The 27,924-nt window shown below is 42.9% G+C and overlaps 1 protein-coding gene across 2 annotated transcripts in view; it reads right to left on the bottom strand.

Moving 5' to 3' along the window:
* Positions 1-16,832, bottom strand: part of GABRB3 (gamma-aminobutyric acid type A receptor subunit beta3) — a 224,166-nt gene extending 207,334 nt beyond the window's left edge. Inside the window, exons 1-3 of one of the 2 annotated variants that reach the window (XM_032469269.1) lie at positions 16,716-16,832; positions 15,760-15,851; positions 15,477-15,544 (exon numbers count right to left, since the gene is read on the bottom strand). In XM_032469269.1, the coding sequence (XP_032325160.1) occupies positions 15,477-15,544; positions 15,760-15,851; positions 16,716-16,795 (240 nt within the window). In that variant the 5' untranslated portion in view covers positions 16,796-16,832. Of the gene's footprint in view, positions 1-15,476; positions 15,545-15,759; positions 15,852-15,980; positions 16,170-16,715 lie in introns of those variants that run through there. The other variant, XM_032469268.1, reaches the window with a different exon arrangement.
* Positions 16,833-27,924: the final 11,092 nt, after the last annotated feature.

Here is a 27,924-nt window from a genome sequence, read left to right on the forward strand (position 1 = left end):
TGGCAAGATTAAAAACCAGGGCTGGTGAGGAAAAATGGTTATCCATTCACCTCATAATCGATGTGGGAAAGTCCAAATTCATTTAAACTCCCCTTTCAATTAAATGTTAATGATCACTTAATTTTTTTTTCTCTGCATCAATAGACCAAACTGCAGGTCATTTTTAATATCTGATTTTTTTCCTCGTGAACTCTATGGAAAATAATCCCCTGAAATGTTACTCATACAACCCCACACTCGGGGCTCCGCCTGCTCAGGGACTGAGATTCAACACGGGGCTAAATTGAATTTTAAACGTCCTGGTAGAATCTGATACTGTGCGCCTCCAGATAAAAACTGTCAACTGTGACTTCAAAGCCCCTAACAATGAATTTTTTCCCACCTTCCTACGACTGATTTCTGAGAAAATTCTAGTATTCTAGTGTAAAAGTTATTTGGGGAATTAGAATTAATTCTAATTTGTCCAAAACGGTGACGTGAACTTGTGCTGTGCCTTCCACATATATCAGGATACCAAATATGAAATTAAGACGAAGTCGGATATTAGTAGAAAGCCAAATTCTTTGTATGTTTTTCTTGTTGGGTGAGATTGTACTGGAGTAATGGTAAAGTTAAGAACGGTTTTGGAGTTGAACTCAGTTTTAGCTTTAAATTCTAATAGTCTGTGAGCTATAGTTCTGTTTCCATTCACCAAAAAATACTTATTCTAGAATATTAGCTATAAAACATTTTTTAGACAAATCATTGGGAGCCCAAATCAAGAGATCCTTTCATGAAAGCTACTTGGTTATGTGCATCAAACACCTTAAAAATATTCATACTATTCGATTCAGTAATCCTACTTAATGAAATGTTTCTCAAGGAAAGAATACATAATAATTTACACAAAAGGATATTCATCAAAATGCTATTTACAAGGATATTCATCAAAATGCTACTTAGTCTAACAAATCAGAGCAAGTAGCCTAAATAGCCAAAAGGAAAATATTAAGTAAAATATATTATTCAGCCATGCAAGGAAATACCATACAATGCTTAAAAGATCTGTAGAATATGTTGAACAGCATGAAAGTGCCTGTAACATAAAGCTACACAGAAAAGCATGATAGTAACTTATGTACAGTGTGTCAAAAATAGTCCATACGTGTTACATGTGCATGGGAAAAAAAAATACAACGAAATGTATTTTTCTATATATTCTAAATTTTCTTAGTGGGCAAATAATGGTTTTTCTTAAATTTTATGGAAGCAGTTAAGATGCAGTGAGTACCCATGTTCCCAACAGAAACTCATCCTGTCTTCCATAGCTACAAGGGTCTTCTTTTCAGAGAACACGCCTGCCCTGACCCAGTGATAAAGAACACGGAGAGTCAACACGGAGTCCCACGTGTTACGCAGAAAGCTCCATGGGTGCTGAGGTCCTCTACGAGCTCCCGGCCGCATGAGGGGGACTTTCTGCACTGCTTCTCACTGAAGGGCTCTCCCTCCCTGCTGGCCGGCCTCCCATCACATCTGATAAGAGCATCCAGGCATCTGGGAAGACCCGCAGCGCTGAAAACACCTGGGGCCTCAGCACAAGTTCCTGGCAGGTGGTAAACCCCCTTGGTGTCTGTACCCTGAGGTGGCCACCACCAGGAGGGTGGGGGGCGCCACTTCAGGGACTCAACCGCCCTCAGTGGTTCCATGTTTCTCAAAGGAAAATGGAAGAAGAGCAGAAGTAAACAATTTAATCTCCTTTTGCCCACTACAGAGTGTCATATACCTACTTTCCAGTCAAACGTGGCCAAATGCCCCAGTATCCCAAGTATGTAAGGAATCAAAAATCCAGTTTCTTGTACCAATTTTACACTTTTTTGCTATTTTAATCCCACCCAGAACTCCCTGAAGTCTCCTCCACTCCATCTAGGGCTTTTCATCTTCCTCCTGTTTGGAACACTCCCAGCACCAACCCTGTCCTCGACCCCACCTTCGCTGCCACGGGCCCCCCATATCAGAACAGGCTGGTGACTATTCACGCTCCACATACTCCTTGACCCACTCACTCCTGGACTTCAGTCAGGCACCCTCTTCGGGAGTTTCTGTGACCCCTTCGTGTGGCACGGAGTGCTTGCCAGAGCTTCAAGGCTGGGGGGACAGAGGCAAAGTGTGACCAGGTGTGCCAGATCCGGAGAAACATGATAAAGCCCCAATTGCTGTCATTTGGTTGTACGATGCTGAGCGTTTTTTTGTTTTGTTTTGTTTTTGGTTATGAGAGCAGTTTCATACCAGTTACGTCACCTCTTAAATCTCAAGTGCTTAGAATGAAGGAGACGGCACATGAACAGGTCAACCAAAAAGATCAAGTTATGAAAGCCAAGAGGAATCATTAAGTGATATCAGTTATTTTGAGAAATATAAAAAAGGAAAAGTTCATTGCTTGGCCTCTCTCCAACTAGCTGCAGAGCTGACTGACAAATGCAAGTTTCTTCGATAAGCCTGGAATTTTGAAAATCTACGTACACAGCTTACTTTGGACTAACCCATTAGAGTAAGTGTGAGTTAGATGTTCACCTCACTCCGAAGCACTAGAAACAGTGCTTTGCCCCATATATTCACAAAATCAGCCCCTTACCCTCCCGTTTTCTACCACTGCAGCAGGTTCGACTATCAGTGTGATGAAATTCTACCATGTTTTCTTTTATATTTCAGGGTTCTGTGATGATTGTAATTTTTATCATAATGTAGGTAGTAACAAAAAAATCTTCAACGAAGTGTGTTCTAGAAACACTCACACTTACGCAGAAACACCACACAGAAAATAGTTCAGTAATATTGAGGCTGATGTGTGATGTGCGAGCTTCCTCTCATTAAATGACAGTTTCTATTAATACTGTAGCATGAGCAAATTCCAATTTTCTGTTTGCACGTTATTGCATAATCCAGTACAGTCTTCAGCAAAGGTTGACATATCAGGAAACTGGATGTCAATTAATAGATGCCTGCTTTCCTGTCAGCCTTAAATTTCATTCCACTTTCCTCTGAAGTATGTTGGGGAAGACAAGGTTTTTCCTTAATAGTTTTAAAAATGGAAAGCTATAATAAAAGGGGGAAAGTCACTGAACCAAATTGGCGCTTGGGGGCATCTAAATTGTAACATCAAAATTCCTGAAGGATAAATGAAGAGGGAAACTGGTAGGTAAAACCCCCACTTCTCACCTCCTAAGGGGAGAAAATTTCATTCAGGTGGGCAGCAGAGAGACAGTGACGGACATCGACCCCCGCTCCCATTTGACCTTTTCTCCTTCATCTCAGTAAAGCAGCTGATGCCCAGGACCCGCCCCCTCCCACTGATCCTCGGAGCTGGTGCTCCCCAAGGTGCTAAATCAGTGACACTTGGCACAAAGTGTCTCCCACTTTTATGTCTGAACTTTGCTGGTTCAGACCACCTGCCATACCCCATTGCTCTGGGAGAGAAAAAGGGGGGAAAATTCACATAGCATTTTTTTTTTTAATCTCAAAAGCATCTACGTGTGAGGCTACCACTGCAGACACACGGTTTCAAAGTGCTACACTAGGCATAACTTATTTACCGTCTTTAGACTGCGCTACAATTTCTCCTAACCAGATGCAACAATCCATAATTAGCCCTATTTCACCTCCAGCAAACAAAGAGGAAGCAAACACTTTGAAATCATTAGTAACTTTTTGGTCATGGATTACATCCAAGTTTGAGTCACTCTTTCCTCTTGGATTTGTATCATCCTAAACAGGTCGTTTCCTAATTACATAATGACTTGCATGTCCACGTTTTGCCTCGTTCAGAACAAAATTAAACAAGTTTACGTATCTCATTTTGCAATTTCTAGCTCAGGTGACCCCAAGGTTTATTCCTATATCCACCCAGGTTTACTTGCTCGCATTTTATGTAGAATCATTTCGTTCTGAGTGAGATGAAGGATCAAGAAAGAGGTAGACGGTGGTAAAACTTCATTTTTTGTAGAGATGCCACAATATGCAACCACCTTGGAGGTCTACGCTTAAAACTGTCTTCACTAAATGTCGGCTTATCATCCCCATCGGACTGAGAGCACAGTGCACATGACTGTGACTCAGCCCACATCCTCCTCCTTGCCAACTGGATTATGAACTCAAACAGTATTAAAATTATCTCACCGAAATACCTCCAGAAGCTTCAAAACTGTTGCATGCATTAAATCCACATAGCATTTTTTTTTAATCTGAATATGGACAATTTGGTATCCAGCAGCATTAACTGACATTGCTAGATTGAGTTATGTGTCTTAGGTGATAATGGAAAGGTCACGCTTTGGATATGACAGGAAGCATTTTAACAGCCCATTACAGTTTTCACTCATCAATTAGTAAGGCTAAATTAAGACCCCCAAAAAAGTGAACATCGCCGTGTGTGAAATCCAAAAATTAATGAGCATGGGTACAGGCTTTCAGCCTCCCTGTTCCTGTACAACGCACCCCAGCTCAAAGCGCACAGCACAGGGTAGCTTGGGAAGATGCGCCCTGAGTTTCCCACTGGCCACGCTTTGAATATGAAGCTGCAAGCTGCCAGCTGACCATCACTTGGATCACCAATTAAACCCCAAGCAGCATCAAACAACAGGAAGCAGTGGTCAGTGGAAGGCAAACAGAACGTCCCTTATGTTTCTAACTGCTCACAGACCCTAAGAAACCAGAGAACTCAGCCAGAAGGCAGCTTAGAGAATCCATTCTTAACATACTTGTTAAAAAGATGATCAGACTGAGGACCATTGAGTCTGAATGACTTGCCAAAGTTAATGCAAACCCTTCTGGGATCTGAGTGTTCTGACAACCAGCTCTTTTCACTGCTCTGCAAGTTTCTGACGCTCTGGTCTCTAAAGGTAAAGCAGCCTGGAGTACTGAGGAGATCACCTAGATAATTAAAAATTCCTAACAGTTCACTATAATAAAGTAACATCTCAAGTTCAGAGAGTAGCTCTCCCGTCTATCTTTAGACAGACTTTGAGACAAGACAGCTTCATGATAAACAAAGCACAGCACAGGAGAAAAGGGTCTACAGACACACAGTAGTGCCAAAGTGAAAACTCTCCTTTTTAAAAACCAGCTTTCTGTGCTTCCAAATGCCAGAAACAACAAACAAGCAAACAAACAAAAAAAGAAACCTACTACCCTTACAATCAATTAACATTTCTGAGTCTCTTTACATTTCTGGATGGACTCTGGTTTACTCACCCATGACCACCAGCCAAGCCCAGCGCCCCCGTGGGGCCTCTGCAGGGCTGAGCAGTGCTGCCCTGTGTAATATTCCTGCAGCTCTGGAACAGTCCAGAAAATGTATCTGCCCTGCGGGCTGCTGTCACTGACCACCCATGGACACGTATAACCTCTTCGTAGGACTGTAGAGGGTCATTTATATGGGGAATTTTAGAGATGACTTACTCCCAGGGATGAGAAAACCTTTCAACCAAAGAAAATCTTTTTTTTAATTGCTCTTTTTTTAATTGAGAAAATCTTATTTTTAAAGAGAATCTTGTTTCACAGATAAGTAGGGACAACTAAATTACATAATATATAGTATACATAACACATACTGCAGATTATAATAAATATCTGGTTACACAATGTAATACATTCAAAGACAGGCGTCAACCCTCCCTAGTGGGACGCAGCATCGTTCTCACTGCCACAGCCCCAAGAAGGAACTCCAGCCTTCCAAGGCCACCATCTGGAAGCTGCTGGTCAAGCCCAGTCACCTCAAGGAGCCGTATTTTGTTCTCAGAATTAACCCACTGCTGTTGGCCCAATAGCCTTTCTTGCGTTTTCCCTTGCTCAACACAACCATCTCTGTCTCTGTATCATTTAGTCTTGTCCTACTTAACAAGAACACAAGGAGGCTTGAAACTCACAGGCCTTTCTTCAACGTGACACAGAGTATTATTGTAGGAGAAAATCTCTGTGTTTTTTACCTAACTATAATTGAGGCTTAATCTGCATTTTCAGAAAATATTACCCATTCCCATTTGCACTGGTAGATTTTTTTTTTTTAGTCAAAATTGTGTCTTCTGTGCTGTGGACATGGTCCCCAAAAGAGGCTTTATTAATGCAATAATTTTCTCAGCTATCATCATTCCTGGGGACTTGAACTCCATATTAAAGATCATTCTAATTCAGTGGGTTAGGCCCCCATCTCCTAAACAATGTTCCACAGGAAACTTCGTTAGTAGTAAGGATGATGGACCTTATGAACAGTGAATAAGCTTCTGTTAACAAGGTCCACCTTCTCCTCCCAAAGAGAAAAACCCCCAGACATAAATTTTAAATGTTAACGTCTTCACCCCTCTCACGAAGATTTACAGAACTCGTTAGCATATTAAAGGGTTTGATAATTCCTGCAGCAAAGAAACCGATTTTTACATCTTTAACATAATCTCTGATATAGCTGGAGCGGAAACACTTTGATTATGGGCCACAGACGTACGGACCTGCTCCAGAACAGCACTCCCTTCAACAAAGCCCATACCACAGGAAATCCCACTCTCACAGGGAATTCTGGTGCCCAGGGCCGAAACAAAGGAAAAACTGAGAAATGAACACTCATTCAATGGCACAGTCAAATACACCCTCACACCAACGAATTATCCGCAGAATGTTGAAGGGCATCAAAGGAACACAGCGCAGGGGGAGGGCATAGCTCAGGGGTAGGGCGTGCGCTCAGCATGCCCGAGTCATGGGTTCAATCCCCAGTTCCGCCTCCAAATATAAATAAGTAAATAAACATAACTACCTTCCCCTCTTAAAACAGAGGGGAGGAAAAAAACACTCCATAAAATGGATGCAGCGCATTCAATCCTGATCCTCATACACTGAGTTGCCCCGTGCGTTTCCTAGCGTGCACACCGCCTTGGAAAGGCAGAGCAGCGACCACACCAACGATGAGAAACGTGCTCGGAGCACGCTTGCTGCGTGAGCCCTGCGACCACCCCAGCCCCACACGAGGCTCCTTGGTCTCTCCGTTGGACCCCCTGGTCTAGACCACGCAAATGACACCGCTTCCCCTAATTCAGATGTTTTTTCTGTGACGAGTTCACAGGAATCCTCGTGTGTAAAGCGTGGTTAATGTTCCGGGCCCCACAGACGCCCCCACGAGGGAACCGCTTATTCCCTGAGGCAGGCCCCCGGCCCCCGGGGAGTGCGGGGCCCTCACATCCCCCGCCACGCAGGCCGGGCGCTGGCTCTGCCTGGCACTGACGGGACTGCGCAAACTGCCAAGCGGTGAGGCCGACTGTAGCCTTTGTCTTCCACATTCTGCAGCGCGAGAGTCTTCTTCACGGCTGGCAGAAGCGGCCCGGACGTGACCGGGGCTGGAAAGCTGGCAAACAAGCCGCACCGCTGAGCAGCCGCTAGAAGGGGACAGCAGAGCCCCAAGGATCCGGGATAAGGACCATCGAAACGTCCCCGTCGCATGGAACAGCCCAACCCACACACAGTCCCAGTAAGACGTAAGCTCCGCGCGCCCCGAGGCACCGGCAGGCGCGCCTCACTCGATGCTTAGTTAATACCAGGCAAGGCCACCTTCTTTCCTCCCCCTTTTAAACTCCTTTTGAAAGTCACTATGAACACCTGGATAGAAATTGCACTCTTTTTTGGTAAAGCAAGCTTGAAAATGTTTATATACACACACCGCAAAATTTTTAGAACATGTTAAACAATTTTACTGATTTTTTTAATAAACATTTTTGGCAATGTTTTGAATATGAATTCAAGCAGATATACTAAACTGCTACCTTTTATTTACACGTTAGAAAGCTGTATATACGTATTTGTATGCCTAGACAGCTGTTATGAAATATGATTACCTAATAAAAAATAATTTGAAAGTCTCAAAAAACAAAATTACCCACACTAACCCTTACACAGGCCGCACGTCACAGGACCAAGGCAATACCTCCCTCCTTTCTGCTTCGAAATTCGCGTCGAAGCTCTCAGCTACGGAATTCTTGACAGCTGATGGTATGACACTGTGTACAATTACCCAAATTTCCTAAAGGAAAATCAAATTAAGTCCCCTAAAGTAAAAAACATATACAACATGTTTAGCCTGTAAAAGGTTCTTCTTGGTCATGAGCCGAAATTCTGGGCTATAAAAATATTTCACTGGCAAGCTACCTATTTATTCATGCACTTATATATTCATTCATTCATTCATTCATTCATTCATTCTTTGTTCATACATTTTCTTTCAGCCAAAATCATTGAACCAGTGAATAATTAGGCACTGGTTGAAAGAAAATATACGAAGAATGACCCCATCAGGCACCACAAAGGGCTGCTCCCGGACACAGACCTGGCTCACGGAGCTTACAGTCTAAGGGGGAGAAAAATGCAGAAGAAAGATTCTAAGCAAACAAGCACACCAGGCTCATATTTAGTACTTTGATAGTGTTGCTGAAGGAGAATTAATAAAATGGCTGCTCTTAGGCTAACAGATGGCTTATCCTTATGCTCGCCCTTAGGATGGTCAACAAACCTGACCGACAGGTTGCTACTCACAGCTCCAGGCCCACTGTTAACACTAAAGCTATTGATCTGTTTCTACTTTATTCCAATAATTGAAAGTAATAATCATGCCAGGTCTCTGAGTCGTTCTCCAAGGAGAAGGTCATGGGACTGTCACCTTACAAAATAGCCTGAATTAAAGAAGACCAAGCCTTGGGTGCTTACAAGATAAAGAGATGGAAAGAGTGACAACCACTCGCCTCTACAGACCTGGTCGCCTGGAGACACCATGCCCCACTCTGAGTCTTATGAGAAGAAAGTAATTCTGTTGATTGTTACCCATGCTTTGCTGTTTGAGCGATGGCTGTGCAGTTACCCGTCCCCGTCCCCAAGAGGGGCTCACAGTTCTGAAGGCCCCAGCCTGCTGCGAGGCCCCTTTGCCCGGCAAAGCAGTAAGGCTGCTTTTCTTCTAAGCTCCAAGACTTTGTCTCTGGGTTATTCGGCTCGTCAGGGATGGGGGCCGCTCTTTTGGCAACATTACAAGGAGAGACTAAAAGTTCCTCAAAAAGTAAAATAGGAATATTCAAGTGGGGCAGCAGTGAAAGTCGCAGGGGCCCTCACAGAGCGTGGTTTGCACTGCCCCGCAGCATACGGAGCAGACAAAAGGAAGGAATAGGACCAAGTCCCTGAAACTCTTTTCTCACCCAAAAAATAGGGATGAGATGACCACCTACCTCCAGTATCTACTTCAGCAAGTTGACTGTCAGGTTTGCAAAATGACAGAAGACTCTGGTTAGCTGTCATCTCCCTAAGTTACACATCAACATGTGTTCCCAAAACATTTCAGACATTCTGAATGGTTAACCAGCTTTATTTATTCAGACCAAATGTTTAGTGGGCTTCAAAACACAATGACGGTATGTACGATCCAGCACAGAACCCATGGGAGAAAGGAAGGTTCTGTTACCAAGGGAAGAAAAGAAACACTATTACAGACATCAGACTGTACAAAGTCAAATGTTGAATTCATACTGCTTTACTGGTAAAAATCATAACGTTTTTACTATGTAAAGAAACAGCTTTGTGCCATCAATTCAAACCAAATACTTCTATGTGCAATACAACACATGATCGCTGAGCCTGGCCCAGGCTCAAGGAAGAGGTTAGTCTCAAAAGGACAACATGTATAAGAAAGATCTTTTAAGAGATGTAGCAACAGAAGCTTTATAACTTCCCTGAGGGGAAAGACAAAAAGCATTCCCTCTGCGTTCTCCATACCATTCCTTCAAATATTAAAGACAAACCACCCTTCATAAGGAGCGTGTTACGTAAGGGACTGTTCTCGTCCGACTGAAGCATTACACGCTTGCTTACCAGCGCCCCAGCACGGAGGCCTGATCATAACTTAGGCACAAAACACACTGCCAGGGGAAAGCGGTGTCCTCAGTAACCAGCCTCACCTCCCAAACGCGGCAACCTGGGACCCAATGCCAGCGCGCTCGCTGGACCTTACCCCTGGAGTGCCTTCCGTGTAAGCAGTTTTCCAAACCCAACTGGGTCAGAGAAGCACTTTTTCCCCTCTGCTGAGTCATCCCGCAGCTTACTTGGTAATAAGAGCATTAGCACATTTCCAACCTTTCAAATGCTCGTAACAACTCGCATGCAGACTCTCGGAGCTGCCAGAGCCCCTGGAGGAGAAACCAGCTAAGGACGGCTTTCTAACACGGGCTTGTGTGGCCGGGGCTATGTGGGTGTCTTTACCTCAGTTTTCTGTCAAGCTAATAAGCCCCGGGTGCTACGCTCTGGCAATTCTGCGGAGATGCCGAGGGCATCTGGGAAGCCTGGGACTGAATTACCAAGTGTTAAGTGACGTGCCTAAGGCTAGATGTTGCTGTCAACCTGGAAACGGCACCCCAAACTCCCCATCCCATCAGGCTCTTCTCTGCACATGCCCTGGACTCCTGGGATTCAGCTCCTTTGCCCAAGCACCTGGCCAGGTGCTGGACCAGGGGACTGCTTCAGCATTCACTAACGGCTGAGCAACCCAGAGGGGAGCCGATGACCATAAGTTTGATCAAAAATGCCTCCAAGCTGAATTCTCCAGCTAATTCCAACTCGTTCTAGCCAAGACAGCCCTCTCCTCTTTCCTACTGTTCTGAAAAGGGGAAAGACAAAATGAGTGCAAATGTTTAGATGTGTGTGCATGGGTAAGACTGCATCCGATTTACAGGGATGCAATGCCAAAGCTGCTTGTTGAGATGTGCTCAAACTATGTTCTGATGTACCACACTTACCTTACTTGGAGACCGTAAAAAAAAAACAGTGGATTTTATAAGAAGAAATGCAACAAATGACAAAGGAATACAATACAACAAGCATAAGGGACCTCTCATAGTAACTAAAGACACACTTTTTATGTTATCTAAAGTGAACTCACAACCAAAAAAAAAGACAAGAATTTATGCATGAAATCAGGCAAAAATAATCCTGCAGTTACATTTTCATTAGGAGCTAATTTTAATACATTAAGTATAAAGTAATAACAATGTACAAGTTAAATCATAGAAAATCAGTATTTGTATCACTAGAGTTTGAGTCTAGTCTTATATCCTCAATACTTTATAGTTAATTAAATAAAAATTATGTGTACCTTCCCTCTGAATTAAAGAATCAAACAATGGCTTATTAGAAGAATTCAAATGAGAAAGAACTCATGAGTACTTTAAAATATTGTTTTTATTTTTTAATTAATTTGTCTTTAAAGAGTTACAAGACTACTTCATTATCTCTCAGTAAAAATATTATTTTTTAATTAAAACTTTCTCATTGCTTTATACTTTTAGTATTTCCTTATGCTTCCTATATTTTCAATAATTTTTGTCCACTCAGTCATCGCACCATCTGTCTATTCAACACGTGTTTATTACACACTTGGACCAGTGCTAAGCACCGGAATCATCACACATGCGTCTAAAAGTTTTCAGTTAGACACCGTGTTCTTTCATGTTCTTTTACAATCTCACTTGAAGAAATATGGAGACTAAATCTCAATAATTACTTAACCATGCATAGTTTTAAAAGACTGTCTGAAATTTTAAAACAAGACCTATGAGAACAAGGGAAGTTATGTAAAAGAAAATGGTTTTTATTTGATTGCTGTCAAGTCAGCTAATTTAAAAAAAAAATAAGTGCATGAAAAGAAAAATCAGAAGATTAGGAAAAATGGAAATGTAGACTATCACCATTATCAGTGAAACATAGCAAAATACTGTTAAATATTAAAATACTAAAATCCGTTCTTAGATTGTCAATACAAAGCACTAAATGCGTGATGACATATACATGGATGCACACAATGTATCCATTCATTTAGTTCTTTGAGGTCAGAAGCTTTCTTTGGAGGCATCTTTGGTGCACTATATGCACCACTAGTAAAGATACTGCTTTATTATTGTTTCAAGAGAAAAGTAACAGTATTCTTTCCATTCACCCCAAAATGCTCACCAACAAGCACATATCTGTCCCACCTTGAGATACACACTTTACATACTTTTATTTCAAATATTAGCAGATTTTTACTTACTTTACTAAATGTTTTCAAAAATATATCTATGAAAATTTAAGAAGAAAATGTCAAAGAACAGCATTGCGTGAGTATTTCTCTTTAATTCTCTTGTAAACTTGGATCTTCTACCTCATCCTCCTCACTCCTCTGTCTAAATTGACATCTTAGCAAAAACATTTGTCCTAAACCACATCTTCAATCATGTCAGTCACCTGCTTAAAAATATTTATGGGCTCCTTAATGTGTGAAAGTGAGCGTCTGAAGCCCTTGGCCAGGCGGAGAAGGGCAGGCGAACAGCGGCTCGACCTGCTTCTCCACTCTCGTCCCATGAGTCTCTCTTTCACAATCTCTTACCCTGTTTATTACCCATCCAGAGCTTTGCCAATTTCTTCCCTAACCCTGACCATCCTCCTCCATCTGTGTCAGTTACAATTCTAATTTCCCCTACTCACCCAACCAACTTAAAGATCATTTCTTAATGTCCTTCATGAGGACATGCGTTCCCTGTCAGAAGTAATCTCAATATAGTACCCCTCTCTCTCTGCCCTCATCGCCTCCCTCTCCTCCTCCTTCCCGTTCTCTCTTTGGCCTTGCTCCTTTCTTTTGTTCCTCTATTGGGACTTACCCACTTTTGTCTTTTTTTTTTTTTTAACTTTGATTTAGTTTTTTTTAACGTATTTTTACTGAAGTATAGTCAGTTTACAATGCTGTGTCAGTTTCTGGTGTACAGCACAACACTTCAGTCATATAGGAACATACATGTATTCATTTTCATATTCTTTTTAACCGTAAGTTACTACAAGATATGGAATACAGTTCCCTGTGCTCTACAGTATAAACTTGTTGTTTGTCAACTTACCTACTTTTGTTACAACTACTTGAGATATCTCCGCTACTAGCTACAACATCCTTAAAGCAAGATCATTCTTATTTAGTCTCATAACCTAACAACACTTAGTTTTGTGCAACTAGTGACAAGTGATTAAGGGGGCTCATAAGTATAATTTATTGTTTTTAAGCAACATGACTGAGTAACGGGTTTAACCTTATGCTCACATACTCTCCGTCCTTTCCCTATAAAATGTTACCTCTAATACTAAACCATTGCTATAGTCACAGTTCCTTTAACATAAAATAGATCAGATATCACAGGTATGATCATGAGCTATGATCCTGATCATGAGTTACAGGAAATCAGATTTTTCTAGCGACTGAGTTTCCCAATCCACTTGTGGAAAATTTTTCAAATGCCAGTCAGCCCATCTGTCCAACAGTATCCAACCTCCAATCCCATCAACCCCTAACTTTCGTTTATAATAAACCTATGTTTAGGGAACCACAAAAATTACCGTCTTAAGAATGCAAAAAAACAACAGCATACAAGTATACTATGTCTACATTAGCATAATTATTGGCTTTGGGATGTGCACTTTAAAGATTATTCAATAATCTTTATTGTATCTTCAATTTGTCTGTTATTGGGTCCAGAGAAAATCGGGGCCCCTCAGTTCACAGTGCATGAATTGGGCAACTATTGATGAAGTTTTTAAAGGTGCTAAGTATCAGCGTGATGCCTACACAACTCAACACGTTTAAAAATTAATTCAAAGAAAATGTGCCATGGTCTGCAACAAGACATTCCCCTCATTCCCCTGGTTGTTTTACTGTTGTAGAGAGTTCTTAAAGCGCCACATCAGTATATTTTCTCCTTCGTTTCACATCCAATAATTTTTGACATAAAAATCCACTAAATATCCAATTAACTTCCATACAAAAACTGTCTTCTCTATAGTATGTGAAGTTCCCAATTAAGAAAATCACAGATTACAGAGTAGATCTTGAATATATTTACTTTGTTTCCTTATGATTATAAAAAACATACTTTTGACAGTATTTTTATAAAACTACAAAGAAGTAAGTACACATGATGTTTTTACATAAAGACATATTCCTTCTGTGTTTCTTGCTAACAATTTTATTATTTTGAAGCCTTGTATATAAATGTCCTGAGTGATACACAATGAAAGAAAGGTATTTTTTAAAATCACACATTATAATTTTAAAATCTTTGGGTTAAGAGTGAAAAATTGATAAAAAATAGTTTCACGTAGTCAGACTTCTTCCTACAAAATCCACAGTAGTATATACTTTTAAGTACGTCTTGTGAAACACTGTATTGAAAATTAGCAGTCTTAGTTCATTTGCAAACATCCACATTTCTAAGTTACTGCAATGTTTCTCAAAATGCTGTCTACAAAATACCTATTTCAAATCCTCTGAAGTGCTAGTTTTCGATGCAGAGACCCCAAGATTCCACTCCACACCGCTGGAAGGGAATCAGAGCCTGGCAACACACATGTAAGACAAGTTTGCTCCTGTGACTCTGACGTTCACCAGACTTGAGACATCTGTCGGCTCTATCTCATGCCTCATTATATCCTCGGTGCTGTTATCTCGGAAGGAAAAGTTGCAAAATGATTCCTTCCCAAAAATACTGTTTCCAAATGCTCATTCTTAACAATTTAGAAAGTGTCACTCAACGGAAAATTAAACCTGTTTCCAAATCCCACGGTATTTCAGCTCAATTAACAAATGAAAGGGGTCCCTGCTGTCCTACAGGATCCTGAGCGAAAAAGCCCGCGACACCCACTTCGCACCTCGGGACGAGGACCTCCGCTTTCCACAGGTCAGAGTACTGAATCCCGTGAGCATCACCAGAGCCCCAAGTGACACTCGGTTCCCCAGCCTTCGACTCTCTAGGCAGGGCGAGCCCGCTGGCCGCACAGGCCCTCCAGCGCCCAGAGCCCCCGGCCGTGAGCATCCCCGACAGGGGCTGGCGGAGTGGGGTCCGGCCTCCACTGCCACGCGCTTGCCCTCGGAAAAGCCGCTGACACCAAGGAAACTGACCCGAGACCCCCCGGAACACGCAGACCACCGTCCATCGTTCTCTCCAGCGGCCAGCATCTCTTTCCAAAAGACGACACAGGAACCCAAAAGCACCTCTTTCCTAGAACATGAGCCACCCCCACAACTCTCCTCGCCTCCCCCGCTCCCCAGCGCCTGTTGCTAAGCAGGCGAGACGGCACCCAGGCATCCGGGATCAGGGGGCAGACCGCGGGCGGAGCTGCGAGCGCCAGGGCGGCGGCGAAAGCCCTGCCTCCCAGGAGCCCAGGACCCCTTCCTATGGCAGGAAGGGTGCGCCCTCCGCGCCGCTCCGACGCCAACGACGCCCCCCGCGCACCCGAGGCGGGCGGAGGGAGCCGCGCGAGCAGGAGGCCGGCGCCCAAGAGCGCCGCTCCCGCTGCGGGCCCGGCAAGCTCGGCCCGGCAGAGGAGGCCTCTGGCCCGGTTCTGTGGACGCCGGTGGGCCCAGACGGCCGGGCAGGGGCTTGGGGGCAGCCCGGGGGAGGGCAGGCACTCACCATGTTGACTTCGGAAACCATGTCTATGCTGGCGATGTCGATGTTCATCCCCACGCAGACCGGGGGACCTGCGGGAAGCGCACGACACGAGGGTCAGCCGGGCTCGGGCACGGGCTGCGGGCGGCTCTGAGGACGGGGGCTACCCGAGGAGGGGGCGCAGGCGAAGGGCCCCCCTCCCCACCGCGCCGCATCTCAGCGGAAGCGGCCCCCGCCTCCCTCCTCCACCCAGGCCGCCGGCGCGGCGGGTCGCGCTTCCCGCAGCGGCCGCGCACACCCTACTTACCCCCAAAGTCGGGTCTTAGGCGAATGTCGTAGCCTTTCAACAGCTTGTCCACCGTCTCCTTCACAAAGGACATGTTCCCGGGATCGTTCACGCTGCGGGGGAGGCGGGGGGCAAAAGAGAGCCGGGTCAAGCGGCAGCTCACCCGCCAGCGCCCGGCGTGCACAGCCGCGCGCGCTGCCCGCCGCCCGGCCCGCTTCCCGTCAAGCCACCCGCGACCCTACCTCTGGGCGCAGCACACCACCGCCACCAGCACCGGGGCCGAGAAGATGCCGAAAAGCCTTCCTCCCGCAAAGCCCCACATCCCTCCGCCGCGCCCCGGCACGGGGGAGGGGGCGCCCCGCCGCCGTCGCGACCCGCAGCCGGGGCTGCTCCTGCTGCTGCCGCCGCCGCCGCCGCCGCCGCCGCCGCCGCCGCCGCCGTCGCGCTGGCCCCGAGCGGAGGAGGGCGCAGGGGGAGGGGGAGGGGAGGAGGAGGAGCGGCGTGCGCGGGCGCGCGGGGAGGGGGAGGAGGCAGGGCGAGCCGGAGGCCGAGCCCGCCGCGCCGCGCACCCCGGTCCTCCCGCCCCCGCGCTCGCCGCGGCGCGTGGCCCCCGCCCTCCGCGCCCCCTCCCGACCTCGGCGGCGGCGGAGCGGGACCCGGAGCCCGGCGGGGAACGGCAGGCAGGAGCCGCGGCTGCGCGACGCGCGGCAGGGCCGGGGGTCGGCCGCGCAGCCAGCTCTGGGTTCCTGGCGCTCCGGGACGAAGGCGATCGTCGCCGACGGCGACGCGGGCAGCGACCGCGGAGGAAACGCTAGCCGCTTCCCCCCGCCCCCTCTCCGGCCGACTCCTTCACTACGACCCCCGCCCAGCTGCGGCGGAGGCCGAGCCCGGAGATGCTGCTGAGCGCCTCTTCCCGGGGGACTGCGCGCAGCAGCCGGGAGGGAGGCTGCCGGGCCCGAGGGAAGCCCCTACCTCACCTGCGGGACTCTGAGCCTCGCGTCCCCAGGGTCCAGGAGAGCCAGATGAGCAGCAGGAGAGCCCGGAGCCCGGAGCACATGGCGCTGCTCCTCCGACCTAACCCGGGTGGGATCCGCTCTCCCCTACCGTCGCCGAGCATTCCAACAGCGATGGGGGGGATCCCCGCCCCTGCCCCCACCCACGGGCTTTCCCGCCTGACCCATCATCCAGCCCCTTGCATGGCGGCCCCATTAATTATTGATGCAATTTAAAACCATTTTTAAAATTGATTCCTTAAACTATGTCTCTCACCCTCACCCCCTGAACATTTCACGTGAGCACTGGGCCCTCCCTACTCACATAAATCCATTTATGATGAATGTTAGAGAGGCCTGAATATGCACACTTTATCATCAGTAAACTGGAGTCCAAATCAGAGTTGGAGACCCTGGGCTACCATCCCGGGGATGGGAGAGTAACGTGCCTTTTCTGATGCAATCTGGAGCTGTCCGTGGTTCTTACTATAACACAAGAAATCTCGTTAACACTGTGACCGGCCCCCATCCTTTGGTCCTCATTTTAGAAGACCTCTGGCACCTTGGTCAAGAAACAGACTGATGCCACCACAGTCCACCCTGCGCTGTGTGTCACCACTGTGTACCTGAGGGTACTTGCTCACCCATGGCCTTAGGTTGTCTGTTTTTCGTTAGTGAATGATCCTCAAAGTTTTTCTGTGCTACAGACTTCTAGTATTGAGGAAAGTGGTTACACATTCTTACCTGTGGTCAGCCAAGAAAACTTATAAATCAAGTTCACTTTCTGCTTAATAGACTTCGTTGGGCCATTCCAGGGCCTAATGAATGGTTAATAATAGATAACTGCTTCTCTGTATTGACTAATTTTTTGTACGAAGCTCAAGGTTTTCTTTTCTATTATCAAGGCTTTATATAGGTAAATATCTAAATCTAGACCCTGGTTCTCAAGTTGGCATATTTCTGGCATTAATTTTAAATACCATTGCCTTTTTTAAAAAGTCAGCAATCTTATTTTTGGAACAGAAAATATGACCACAGAAACCTGAAAGGCTGATATTAAGATAGATTAAGAGATAAATATAGCTCCCTAATTATTTCCTGGAAAAGTCTGTTTGCAACTACTTTGTATTCTGTGTCCTGTTAATGTACAATGGAATTATCAGGAAAACTAGATCTGTATTATCATACCTTCCCCTCCACATTCATATTTCAGTCTATTTCTCCTGTTTGCATGTGCCTCTTTTAGAGAAATGCCCTGTTGAGGATCACAGCTATAGAAAATACACAAGGAGAATAAGGTGTTTGAGTAAAGCCAACAACATAGCAAGAATGATCCCCCTTGTTATTATCTTGTGTATTCTAAAACTTGAAAACCACATTACAAATGTTAGTATCCAACCACGTGCCACCTCAGATCTTGGCTTCAACCACCCTGAGTCTCTTGGCCTTATTTTTTAATTCCAGTTGCTGCTTCAGCATGCAGTTCTGCAAGAGCTCTGATCAGCTTTACACGGGAACAAATCCACACCCCTCACCTCCTGTCCACATAGCTTGTCTCTCAGCTCTCACCTTCAGGCTTCTCGGTTGGCAATGAGGTCCAAATGCAACAGGACCTGAGTATTCGCAAATGAGCAATCTGAAATTGCAGTCGAGTTAGCTATCCAAGGGGTGAGCCTTTGATGAATGGAAGAAGGGAGCCAGGAAATAAATGATTCCTCCTCCAGTTCCCCCTAAGAAATGTCCTGAGCTGCTGTAATAATTCCTCTCTTTTTTCCTCTCCTTCCACACCTGGATCCCCTTTCCCTTCACTCCTGTTTTCATCAACATTACACACCCTAGTAAAGCAATGGCATGTAAATTTTGCCAAGACTAAGTCATCCACCCATTGGCAAATTGTTACTGTCACCTAAAAGGCAGTCTTTTTTATAATATGAAGGTGAAGTCAAAGAGAAACATTGTGGTAAGTGTACACTGGTATAATCAAGATACATAAGGCCATGTGGCTCATCAAAGTTGCTGGCCAGTTTGCACCTACATGGGCCAAAAAAGTTGGGCATGCAACCCTTGGCCACCCTCCTGTCTCAGCTCTCCCCACAGCCGCCTTGGAAGGTTGGATGAGCATTGAACCCCAGGTACCCCCATCCTTCCACTCCTTTGCCAGGATTCCTGAAACCAAGAATATTTTCATACATGGTGCTAATGTGTTAGCCAAATCAGCAGGAAATTATTGATGTAGTTCTTACTTTCATTTATGTTACAGAAAGAGAAAAAAGGCTTTAGGAGTCCCACAATGGGTAAATTTTCACATCAAAAGGAAAAGGAGACAAATGCCATCTTGTTCCTAACGAAGTGATTTTAAACAGGCTAGAATAACCATTGGGGGTCCTCAAGGTGGGAAGAAGAAAGGAAGGAGACAGATGAAGAGCATCACGTGATCACTTTGCCTAGTCCGTGTCTCTGCATTCGGGCTGACCCAAATGCCTGTCACCAAACTGTTTTAATCATAGTTGCTTCTTACTTACAGAGAATCAAGTTGTCTTTTTAAACAATATCCAAGTTTCTGACAATAGATTTTAAAACTCTTTAAAAATATCTCAATTTGAAGTATAGCACACGAAATAAAAAGTTAAATGTATACTTAGATGTTTCTTGAAAAATGTATAGAGCAGTGTACATTTTCATCATTCCCAAAACTCCCCCCCTGATCCTTTAGCCTATTTGCCATTCCAGGTCCAGACAAGTGCAGACCTCACTTCTGTCATTACAAATATTTTTGGCCTGTTCAACATTTCATGCAAGTGGAAATATCCAGTATGTGTTATTGTATGGCTGGCTTCTTTCCTTCAGTATAATTTTTCTGACATCCATCCATAGTTTGTTTCTTTTTACTCGCTGAGTAGTATTCCATTGTGTGGCTATTCCACAATTTGTTTACCCATTCATCTATCAGCAGACCTTTCTAGTTTGGGCTATTTTGAATAAAAAGTGTGGACATATGGCTTCATTTCTCTTAGGTCAATACCCAAGAGTGAATGGCTGAATTGTGTGGCAAAGGGCATGTTCAGCTTTATAAGAAACTGCTAAAATTTCTTCCAAAGTAATTGAAGGATTTTAAATTTCATCAGCAACGCGTATGAATTGTGGCTGCTCCACACCACCACCCTCCTCAGTCCCAGTGGGCAGACAGTGGTATCTCATGTGGTTTTATTTTGCATTTTCCTCATGACAGGTAACTGTATTTCATTGGCATACTGGCCTCTCATACCTTCTTTTTGAAAATAAAAGATTTTTCCCATTTTAAATTGCATTCTTAGTCTTTTTTAAATTGAGATATGAATTCTTTACATAGTCTAGATACAAATTCTTTGTCAAATGTATGTAATGTGAATATTTTCTCCCACCTGTGGCCTTTCTGTTTGCTTTCTTTGATAGTGTCTTTCAAAGGAAAGAAGAATTGAGTTTAGATGAAGTTCATCTTATCAGTCTTTGTCTTTTATGGGTCAGAATTTTGGTATTCTACCTAAGACAACTTCACTTGATTGAGAGTTAAGATTTTCTCTATGTTTTCCTTAAAAAGTTAGCATTCATATTTAAATCTTTGATATGCTTATAGCTAATTTTTATGGACAGTTTGAGTAAGGGTCAAGGTTCTTTTCTCCTATGTGGATGTCCAGTTGTTTCAACACAATTTGTTGAAAAATATTCTTTCCCCCATTGAGTAACTCAGATTTTTGTTGAAAATCCGTTGCCCTCATGTGTATGGGTATGTTTGGGGGCTGTTTTATTTACTCTTTTTCATTGACCTATACATGTATTCTGTCACCAATTCCATATTGTTCTGATTAATGTAGCTGTAAATATTGAAAACAGATATAATAATTTATCCAACTCTGCTCTTCTTCTTTAAAAATGTTTTTGACTATTTTAGGGTTTTGCATTTTTATAGACATTTTAGAATGATCTTTTCAATTTCTATAAAGAAGCTTCATGGGATTTTAATTTGTCTTACATAAAACCTATATATAAATTTAGAGGAAATTGACCTCTTAGCAATATTGATTCCTCCAATCTGTGAAAACTCTGTATGTCTCCATTTATTTAGATCATTAATTTTTCTCAGAAATACTTTGTAGATTTCTGTGCAAGGCCTTACATTTCATTCATTAAATATATCCCTAAGTATTTCATATTTTAACCTGTTATAAATGCTATTTTTAATACTTCATTGTCCAATTGTTTGTTGGTAGTATACAGAAATATAACTGATTTTACAAAAGAGAAACAGACTCATAGACATAGAACACAAATTTGTGGTTGCCAGTGGGGAGGGGGTGGGAAGGGACAGACTGGGAGTTCGAGATTTGTAGATACTGACAGGTATACATAGAATAGATAAACAAGACTATACTGTGTGGCACAGGGAAATATATACAAGATCCTGTGGTAGTTCACGGTGAAAAAGAATGTGACAATGAATATATGTATGTTCATGTATAACTGAAAGATTGTGCTCCACGCTGGAAATTGACACAACAATGTAAATTGACTATAACCCAATAAAATAAAATAAAGTATAACTAATTTTAATATATTGACATTACATCCTACAAACTTACTCAATGTACAATTATTTTAATAAGATTTTTTGTAGATTCCTTGGGATTATACCAAGAAAATCAGCATATAATCTCTGAATATAGAGAGTTTTGCCTCTTCCTCTCCTGTATGGATACTCTTTATTTCTTTTTCTTGCCTTGCAGCACTGACAGAGACCTCCCGTACAATGTGGAGTAGAAATGATGAGAGTGGACACCATTGCTTTACTCCAATATTAGGGGAAAATGCTCAGATTTGTCTGTTGGTTTTTTACCATTAACCATGGTGTTGACATCTTCCTCTTACTTTTCTTTTGTTCTTGCTACCTTCTTCCCTTCCCTTTTCTTTTTTTTTTTTTTTTTTTTTTTGGCACCTCTGTGAAAAATTCAGTCTTAAGAGTAGGGTAGCACAAGGTTGCATCCGGGATGGAATGAGGAGCCTCCAGGACTCTGGCCTCAGGGGTCAGAGCCCAGGCAGTGTGAGGAGGGCCTGAGGTTTCATTGCTCAAGTGCACAGAAAAAAAGGCATCTTTCTGAGCAGAAGGCTGAGTTTGGATGTCACAGCCAAAGCGAAAGGAAGGAGCGTATCCCTGGGAAAGGACAGGCTGGCATGGGTGTCAGAGCCCATGCGAGACTAGGAAGGCAGTGATGTGGACAAAGCAGCTTGTGTTTGACATTAGAGCCAAGGTAAGGTGACGCCACGTCCCAGTGGAGGTTGGCCTAATGTGGCAGTAAGGGTCTCAGAGGGTAAGAGAGTGTCCAGGCATGGGAACTACCCTGTGTGAGAGTCTGAGCCCAGGCAGAACGAGAAGGGCACCCACACAAGGGGGCCAGCCTGGAATCAGAGCCCAAGCAGGGATAGGAAGCCACCATAGCGCTGTGCAAGGGCAGAAGATGACGTGGGCATCCATGTGCTGGGGCGACCTGTCATGGGAACTCGGAGCTTCAGGAAAGTATCCACACTCTGGGATGGCCCAGAATGGGGATTCAGAACCCGGACAGGGAGAAGAGAGCGTGTGCAGGGAGTGGGGGGAGTGGCGGCAACAAGGTTATATAGTGGGGCAAGGATCAAATGAGTAAATATATTAAGGATAATGGAAGCCAGGCTTCCCTCTGTTCAAGATGGGACTTACAAATATTAAGACAGGGAGAAATAATCCCTGTGGTGTGAGATTGCAATTGAACATGTACGTGTAAACTAATGACTTTCAAACTGTCTAGATGAGTACAAACGCATACATACACGTGCATACGTGCATGTACTGTATTTACGTTCATTTACTGTGTACATCATAGACTGTAACGTATACTTATTTTCTGTATACCTACACGTATACACGCATGTACATTTATTCCCAAGTTCTGTCCTAGGAACAGCGACAGCCTGATAGCAATCAGCATCTCCTACACCCAGATCTTAGATTCTACGTATAATTTTCAAACTGAAAGGAACCATGGGTCCTTTGAAAAAGAGTTGATTCTTGAAACGGTCAAGGGAGTGTAGGATGCAATTGAACTATCTTGTGTCAGAGAAATGGAAGTGTTTAAAGAATGATGGAGATGTGTCAGAGAGACACAGAATCCAGCCGGAATGTGTTTGCACTGCCCAATTCTGGAAAATCTTTGAGCCTAAAAATGAATAATGACAATAATGAACTACAATCCATGGAAAAAAAAAAAAGAAAATATGAGTTAATGCATATTAATTGATCAATTAATTAATGAAACGGTTAATCACAAATGGTATCTTTGCATAGATTTTAGGTACATTCCCAACAAAATACTAATTATGGAGAGGTAACTGAACACAGCACAGCTGGCAGATACCACCTTAATCAAGTGATCAATATGAATAAATTAAATACTGAAATTAATCAAAATAGCATGTCCTATGATACAGTACATTGAGAAGAACATTGTAACCGTTTGATGACATTTCTAACAAAGATGCATGACCTGAATGTAATCACGAGGAAACATCAGACAAATTCCAACTGAGAGACTTCAAATACAACATAACAGCCCTGAAATATTTAAAAGTGCCAAGGTCATCAAAGTCAGAAAAGACTTAGAAAGTATCCCAAACTGAAGGAAGCTGAAGAGATAGGGATTCTTAATGCATGTGATTCCGAACTGGATCATTTTGCTATAAAAGGTATTAACGGGGCAACTGGTTGATCTTGAATGGGCTCTGAAGATTGCATCGTAGTAATTTAGTATCTATTTCTTGATTCTGATGATTATGTTGTAACAGCATAGGAAAGCCTCCTAGCATGCGTGAAAAACACTCAGCTGTTTGAGGACGACAGTCATCAGCTTGGCTTCTCATGCACAAATGATTCATGGAAAAGTTCATTGTGAAGTACCTCAAACTTTTCTGTAAGTTTATAATGGTTTTAAATTTTTTTTTTAAGTTTTCTTTAGGTATCCTTCCACAGATTAAGAAAAATGCCTTCCATTAGCAATTTGTGTAAAATTGTTTGTTAAGAATGAAGTGGGATTATAAATCAACTAAACCACAATAAAAGAAAAAGAAAAAGAATGAAGTGGACATTCGTCAGATGCTTTTGCTGTTGTTATAATTATCTGCGGAGATAATTACATGGATTTTCTCCTGTATGGTTTTAATGTGGTAGATGACATTGATTTTCAAAAGTTCAACAATCTTCGCATTTCCAGGATAAATATTACTTGGTCATCTTGCTTACATTTTTAATATATAAATGGACTTGACTTCCTAATATTCTTGTTAAGGATTTCTGTGTCTATGTTCAAGTTTGGTGTATAAATTTCTTTTCTTGCCTAGTTTTTGTTTTAATGCAAAATAAGGCTACTACATGCTCCCTTTTCTTCTAAGTTTTGAAAGACTTTTGGTAGGATAATTATCATTCCTTCCTTAAAATTATTTTCTAGAATCCATCAATGAATTGAAATTTCCCTTAGTTTTTAATGGTAAATATAATTTATTTAACAAGCATAAGGCTATTTAGTTTTCTGTTTCTTCTGGTGACAGGTTTGCTAATTTATGGATTTTAAGAACTCCGTTCATTTCTCCCAAGTGGTCAAATTTATTAACAAAAAAATGCTTGTAATAGGCCCTTAATTGTAATTTTGAAGAATTCAGTACATGTAGTTATGCTCCTTGTTTCTTTCCTGATATTAGCAGCTTGTGCCTTCATTGCCTTTTCTTGATAAGTCTCGGTTGATTGCCTCCATTAATATTCAAAGAATCTGCTTTTGATTTCATTGATTTTTCTTTATCATTTGTCTGTATTGTATTTTACTGGTTTCTGCTCCTACCCTAATTATTTTCTTTCTATACTTTGGCTTTATTTGGTTCTTCCTTTTCTAGCTTCTTAAGATGAAAAGTTGGATTATTGCTTTTATTAGCCAATAAATAATACATTTACTGTTGTCTTTATGCACCTGAAACTTTTTACAACCTAACGTTACCAGAGGCATTCTACTTACACCATACATGCCAAACTAGGAATGATGTTTGTGCATTCTGAGGTATCAGTTCACGGAATAACATACTCAATAACAATGGCCCTAGAAGTCTATCAGTCAGTTGTATTTTACAAAACCACCATTAATTTCTTCATGTGACCCACCTTCCAACCTTGACTGTGTAACTGTGCTGACTGGACATAAGAAAGAAATGGCAGAACACCCACTAGTGTAAACTGAGTGTAATGAGAGACAGAGGTAAAATTGAGAATTTTTTTCATGTTTTAAGACCATAAGAATAGGAAATCGATACAGTTTTAACTGTTCAACCCCAAAGTAGGGTTGAATCTCAATTAAAATTATAAATTAAAACCACAGGTAAAAAATACAGGAAAAAAGCCCACATGATTTCAATACATCTAAACTTTTGTGTCATTCCTTTAGTTTCAAATGAATATCCTCTAGCATTTATTAACATACGTGTGTCCATAATATGTATTGCATATATTATATAATATATAATAAATATAAATGGGTAATATATGTTAATATATACAAATTATAAATGCTGTGGATTTCAATATCCTATACTATTATATAATGAAAGATTAATAAAGTGTGAAACTTAAAGGAACTTAGATCATTATATTCTTAATATACATATATACAATATAATACATAAAATATTTAAGAATATAAACTATGGTCTTTTAAGTTTCATAATTTATTTATCTTGTATTAGGTAATAGTATGGACTGTTGAAATGCATGGAATATTTATAACCTAAACAAAAAAATTTGAAGGAGATCAACCAAGATGGTGGAGGAGGACATGGAGCTCATCTCCCCTAATGAACACTTCAAAAATATACCAACATGTGGAACAATTCCCACCGAAAACCAGTGGGAATCTGGCAGAAAGACTCCTGTACAACCAAGACTGTAAGAAAGATCCACACGTAATCTGACAGGAAGGGAAGAAAAGCAATCAGGTCAGGACCTGTGCCCCTGGGAGGGGACTCAGAGGAAACAGGCAATTATGTAGGTGGATATCCACGCTGGGGAGTGGGCAGTGAGAGACACACACTGGCTGACCCAGTCCTGTGGTCCTACTTGGGGGAGGCAAGTCCCCTTGGCTGGGTGAAGGACCACTGAGACTAACAGAAAGACTGTGGGGAGCTGAGACTCTGCTTGTGGGGAGTGCATGCAGGCTGGCTTGTCCCCAGGGAAGGATGGAGAGAGGTCTGCTCTAGCAGCTGCTGGGTTTCCCATGACCACTTCAGAATTCACCCCAGCCACAGCCAAGTGAACACACCAGCCCCATTCATTAGATGTCACAGCACAGCATAAGATCTGAGACAGACAGGGCCAGAAGGACTCAACTGGGGGACACAGAGGTGACTCAGTCCCCAGACAGAGCCTGGGTGTGGCAGGAGTGGCCATTGTTGACACTCAAGAAGTGTATCAGAAGCTGCCCAGACCTCTGTTGGGGACTGAGTCACCATCAGCTACCTCCCCATACACACTGAGATTCCACGCAGGACCCTTGCCTTGCAGGGTAGTTCTAAAGCAAGACACTGTGACTGACACAGCAGAGATCCCACTGGAGCCCCATTCCCTTCTCTGGGGCAAGATTCCTGGTGTAGGGAGAGGGGAAAACACACATTGAAAAAAAAAAAAAAACAGATCCAGCTCAAGCCTAACTCTCAGGGCTTCTACTCCAGGAACTTGGGATCAGATCCTGACCCTAATAGGGCAGTGATGGCCATTGAGCAGAGAGGAAGTCCTGACTCACATCTGGCACCAGCTCTAGCTCCTCCATCTCCAGTCCCACCCCAACCAGTGTGCTAGCTGCCAGGACACCAGGAGGAATGGGCATCCACACCAAATCCAGCTCTCCCACCAAAAACACTGGGCCCGTGCAGTCTGTGTAGAGATGCTCCCACATAAGAATACCCTTCAAGACTGAAATAGGTAACTGTTTCACCTAAATTCACAGAGGCAGAGAACATTAAGTAAAATGAAAAGGCAAAGAAACTGCTCTCAATTGAAGAGGCAAGAGAATACTCCTGAAAAAAAAAATGATGAAATGGAAATAAACAACTTACCAGATAAAGAATTCAAAGTATTAGTTATAAAAATGTTAACAGGATTAGGGAAAAGAAGTGACATAAGCAGTGAATATTTTAACAAGAATCTAGAAAATATTTAAAAAGCCAACCATAAATTAAGAATTCAACACACACACACACACACACACACACACACACACACACACACACACACGAGGGAATGAAGAACAGACTAAGTGATACAGAAGAAGGGATAAGTGATCTAGAAGATAGAATGATGGAAATCACCCAATCAGAATAGCAAAAAGAAGAGAAAATTAAGAAAGAATAATAAAAACAGCTTAAGAGATCTCTAGGACAACATTAAGTATACCAATATTTGCATTATAGGGGTCCCAGAAGGAGAAGAGAAGACAGAAGGGAATTGAAAATGTTTTTGAGGAATTTATGGCCAAAAACTTCCCAAATGTGAAGAAAGAAAAAGATACCAGGCACAGGATGCACAGGTTTCAAACAAGGTGAACACAGACAGACCCACACCAGGACACATCATAATTAAAACGGCAAAAGTTAAAGGTAGAATTCGAAATGCTGCAAGAGAAAAACAAAGATTCATCCATAAGTGAATCCCCATAAGACTATCAGCTGATTTCTCTGCAGAAACTTTGCAGGCTGGAAGGGAGTGGCATGATATATTCAAAGTGTCAAAGCAGAAGATCCTGCAACCCAGGATGCTCTACCCAGCAAGATTATCATCTAGAATAAAAGGAACGATAAAGACCTTCTCAGACAAGCACAAACTAAGAGTTCATCAATACCAAACCTACCCTAAAAGAAATGTTGAAGGGTCTTGTCTAAGTGGAAAAAAAGTAATAATCTACAGGAAAGGGGAAATTTCCACTAGGAAAGGCAGAGATATAGTAAGGATTGAAGATTACTGAAATAAGCCTGTATGCAGATTAAAAGACCAAAAAATTTGTAAAAGCAACTGTAATTGCCATAAAGAGCTAGGGGATAAACATGAAGATGTAAAACACGATACCAAAAATGCAAAATGTGGAGGAGGGGAGTAAAATAT

The sequence above is a fragment of the Camelus ferus genome, chromosome 27 (genome assembly GCF_009834535.1).
Source record: "Camelus ferus isolate YT-003-E chromosome 27, BCGSAC_Cfer_1.0, whole genome shotgun sequence".
Classification (NCBI taxonomy): Eukaryota; Metazoa; Chordata; class Mammalia; order Artiodactyla; family Camelidae; genus Camelus; species Camelus ferus.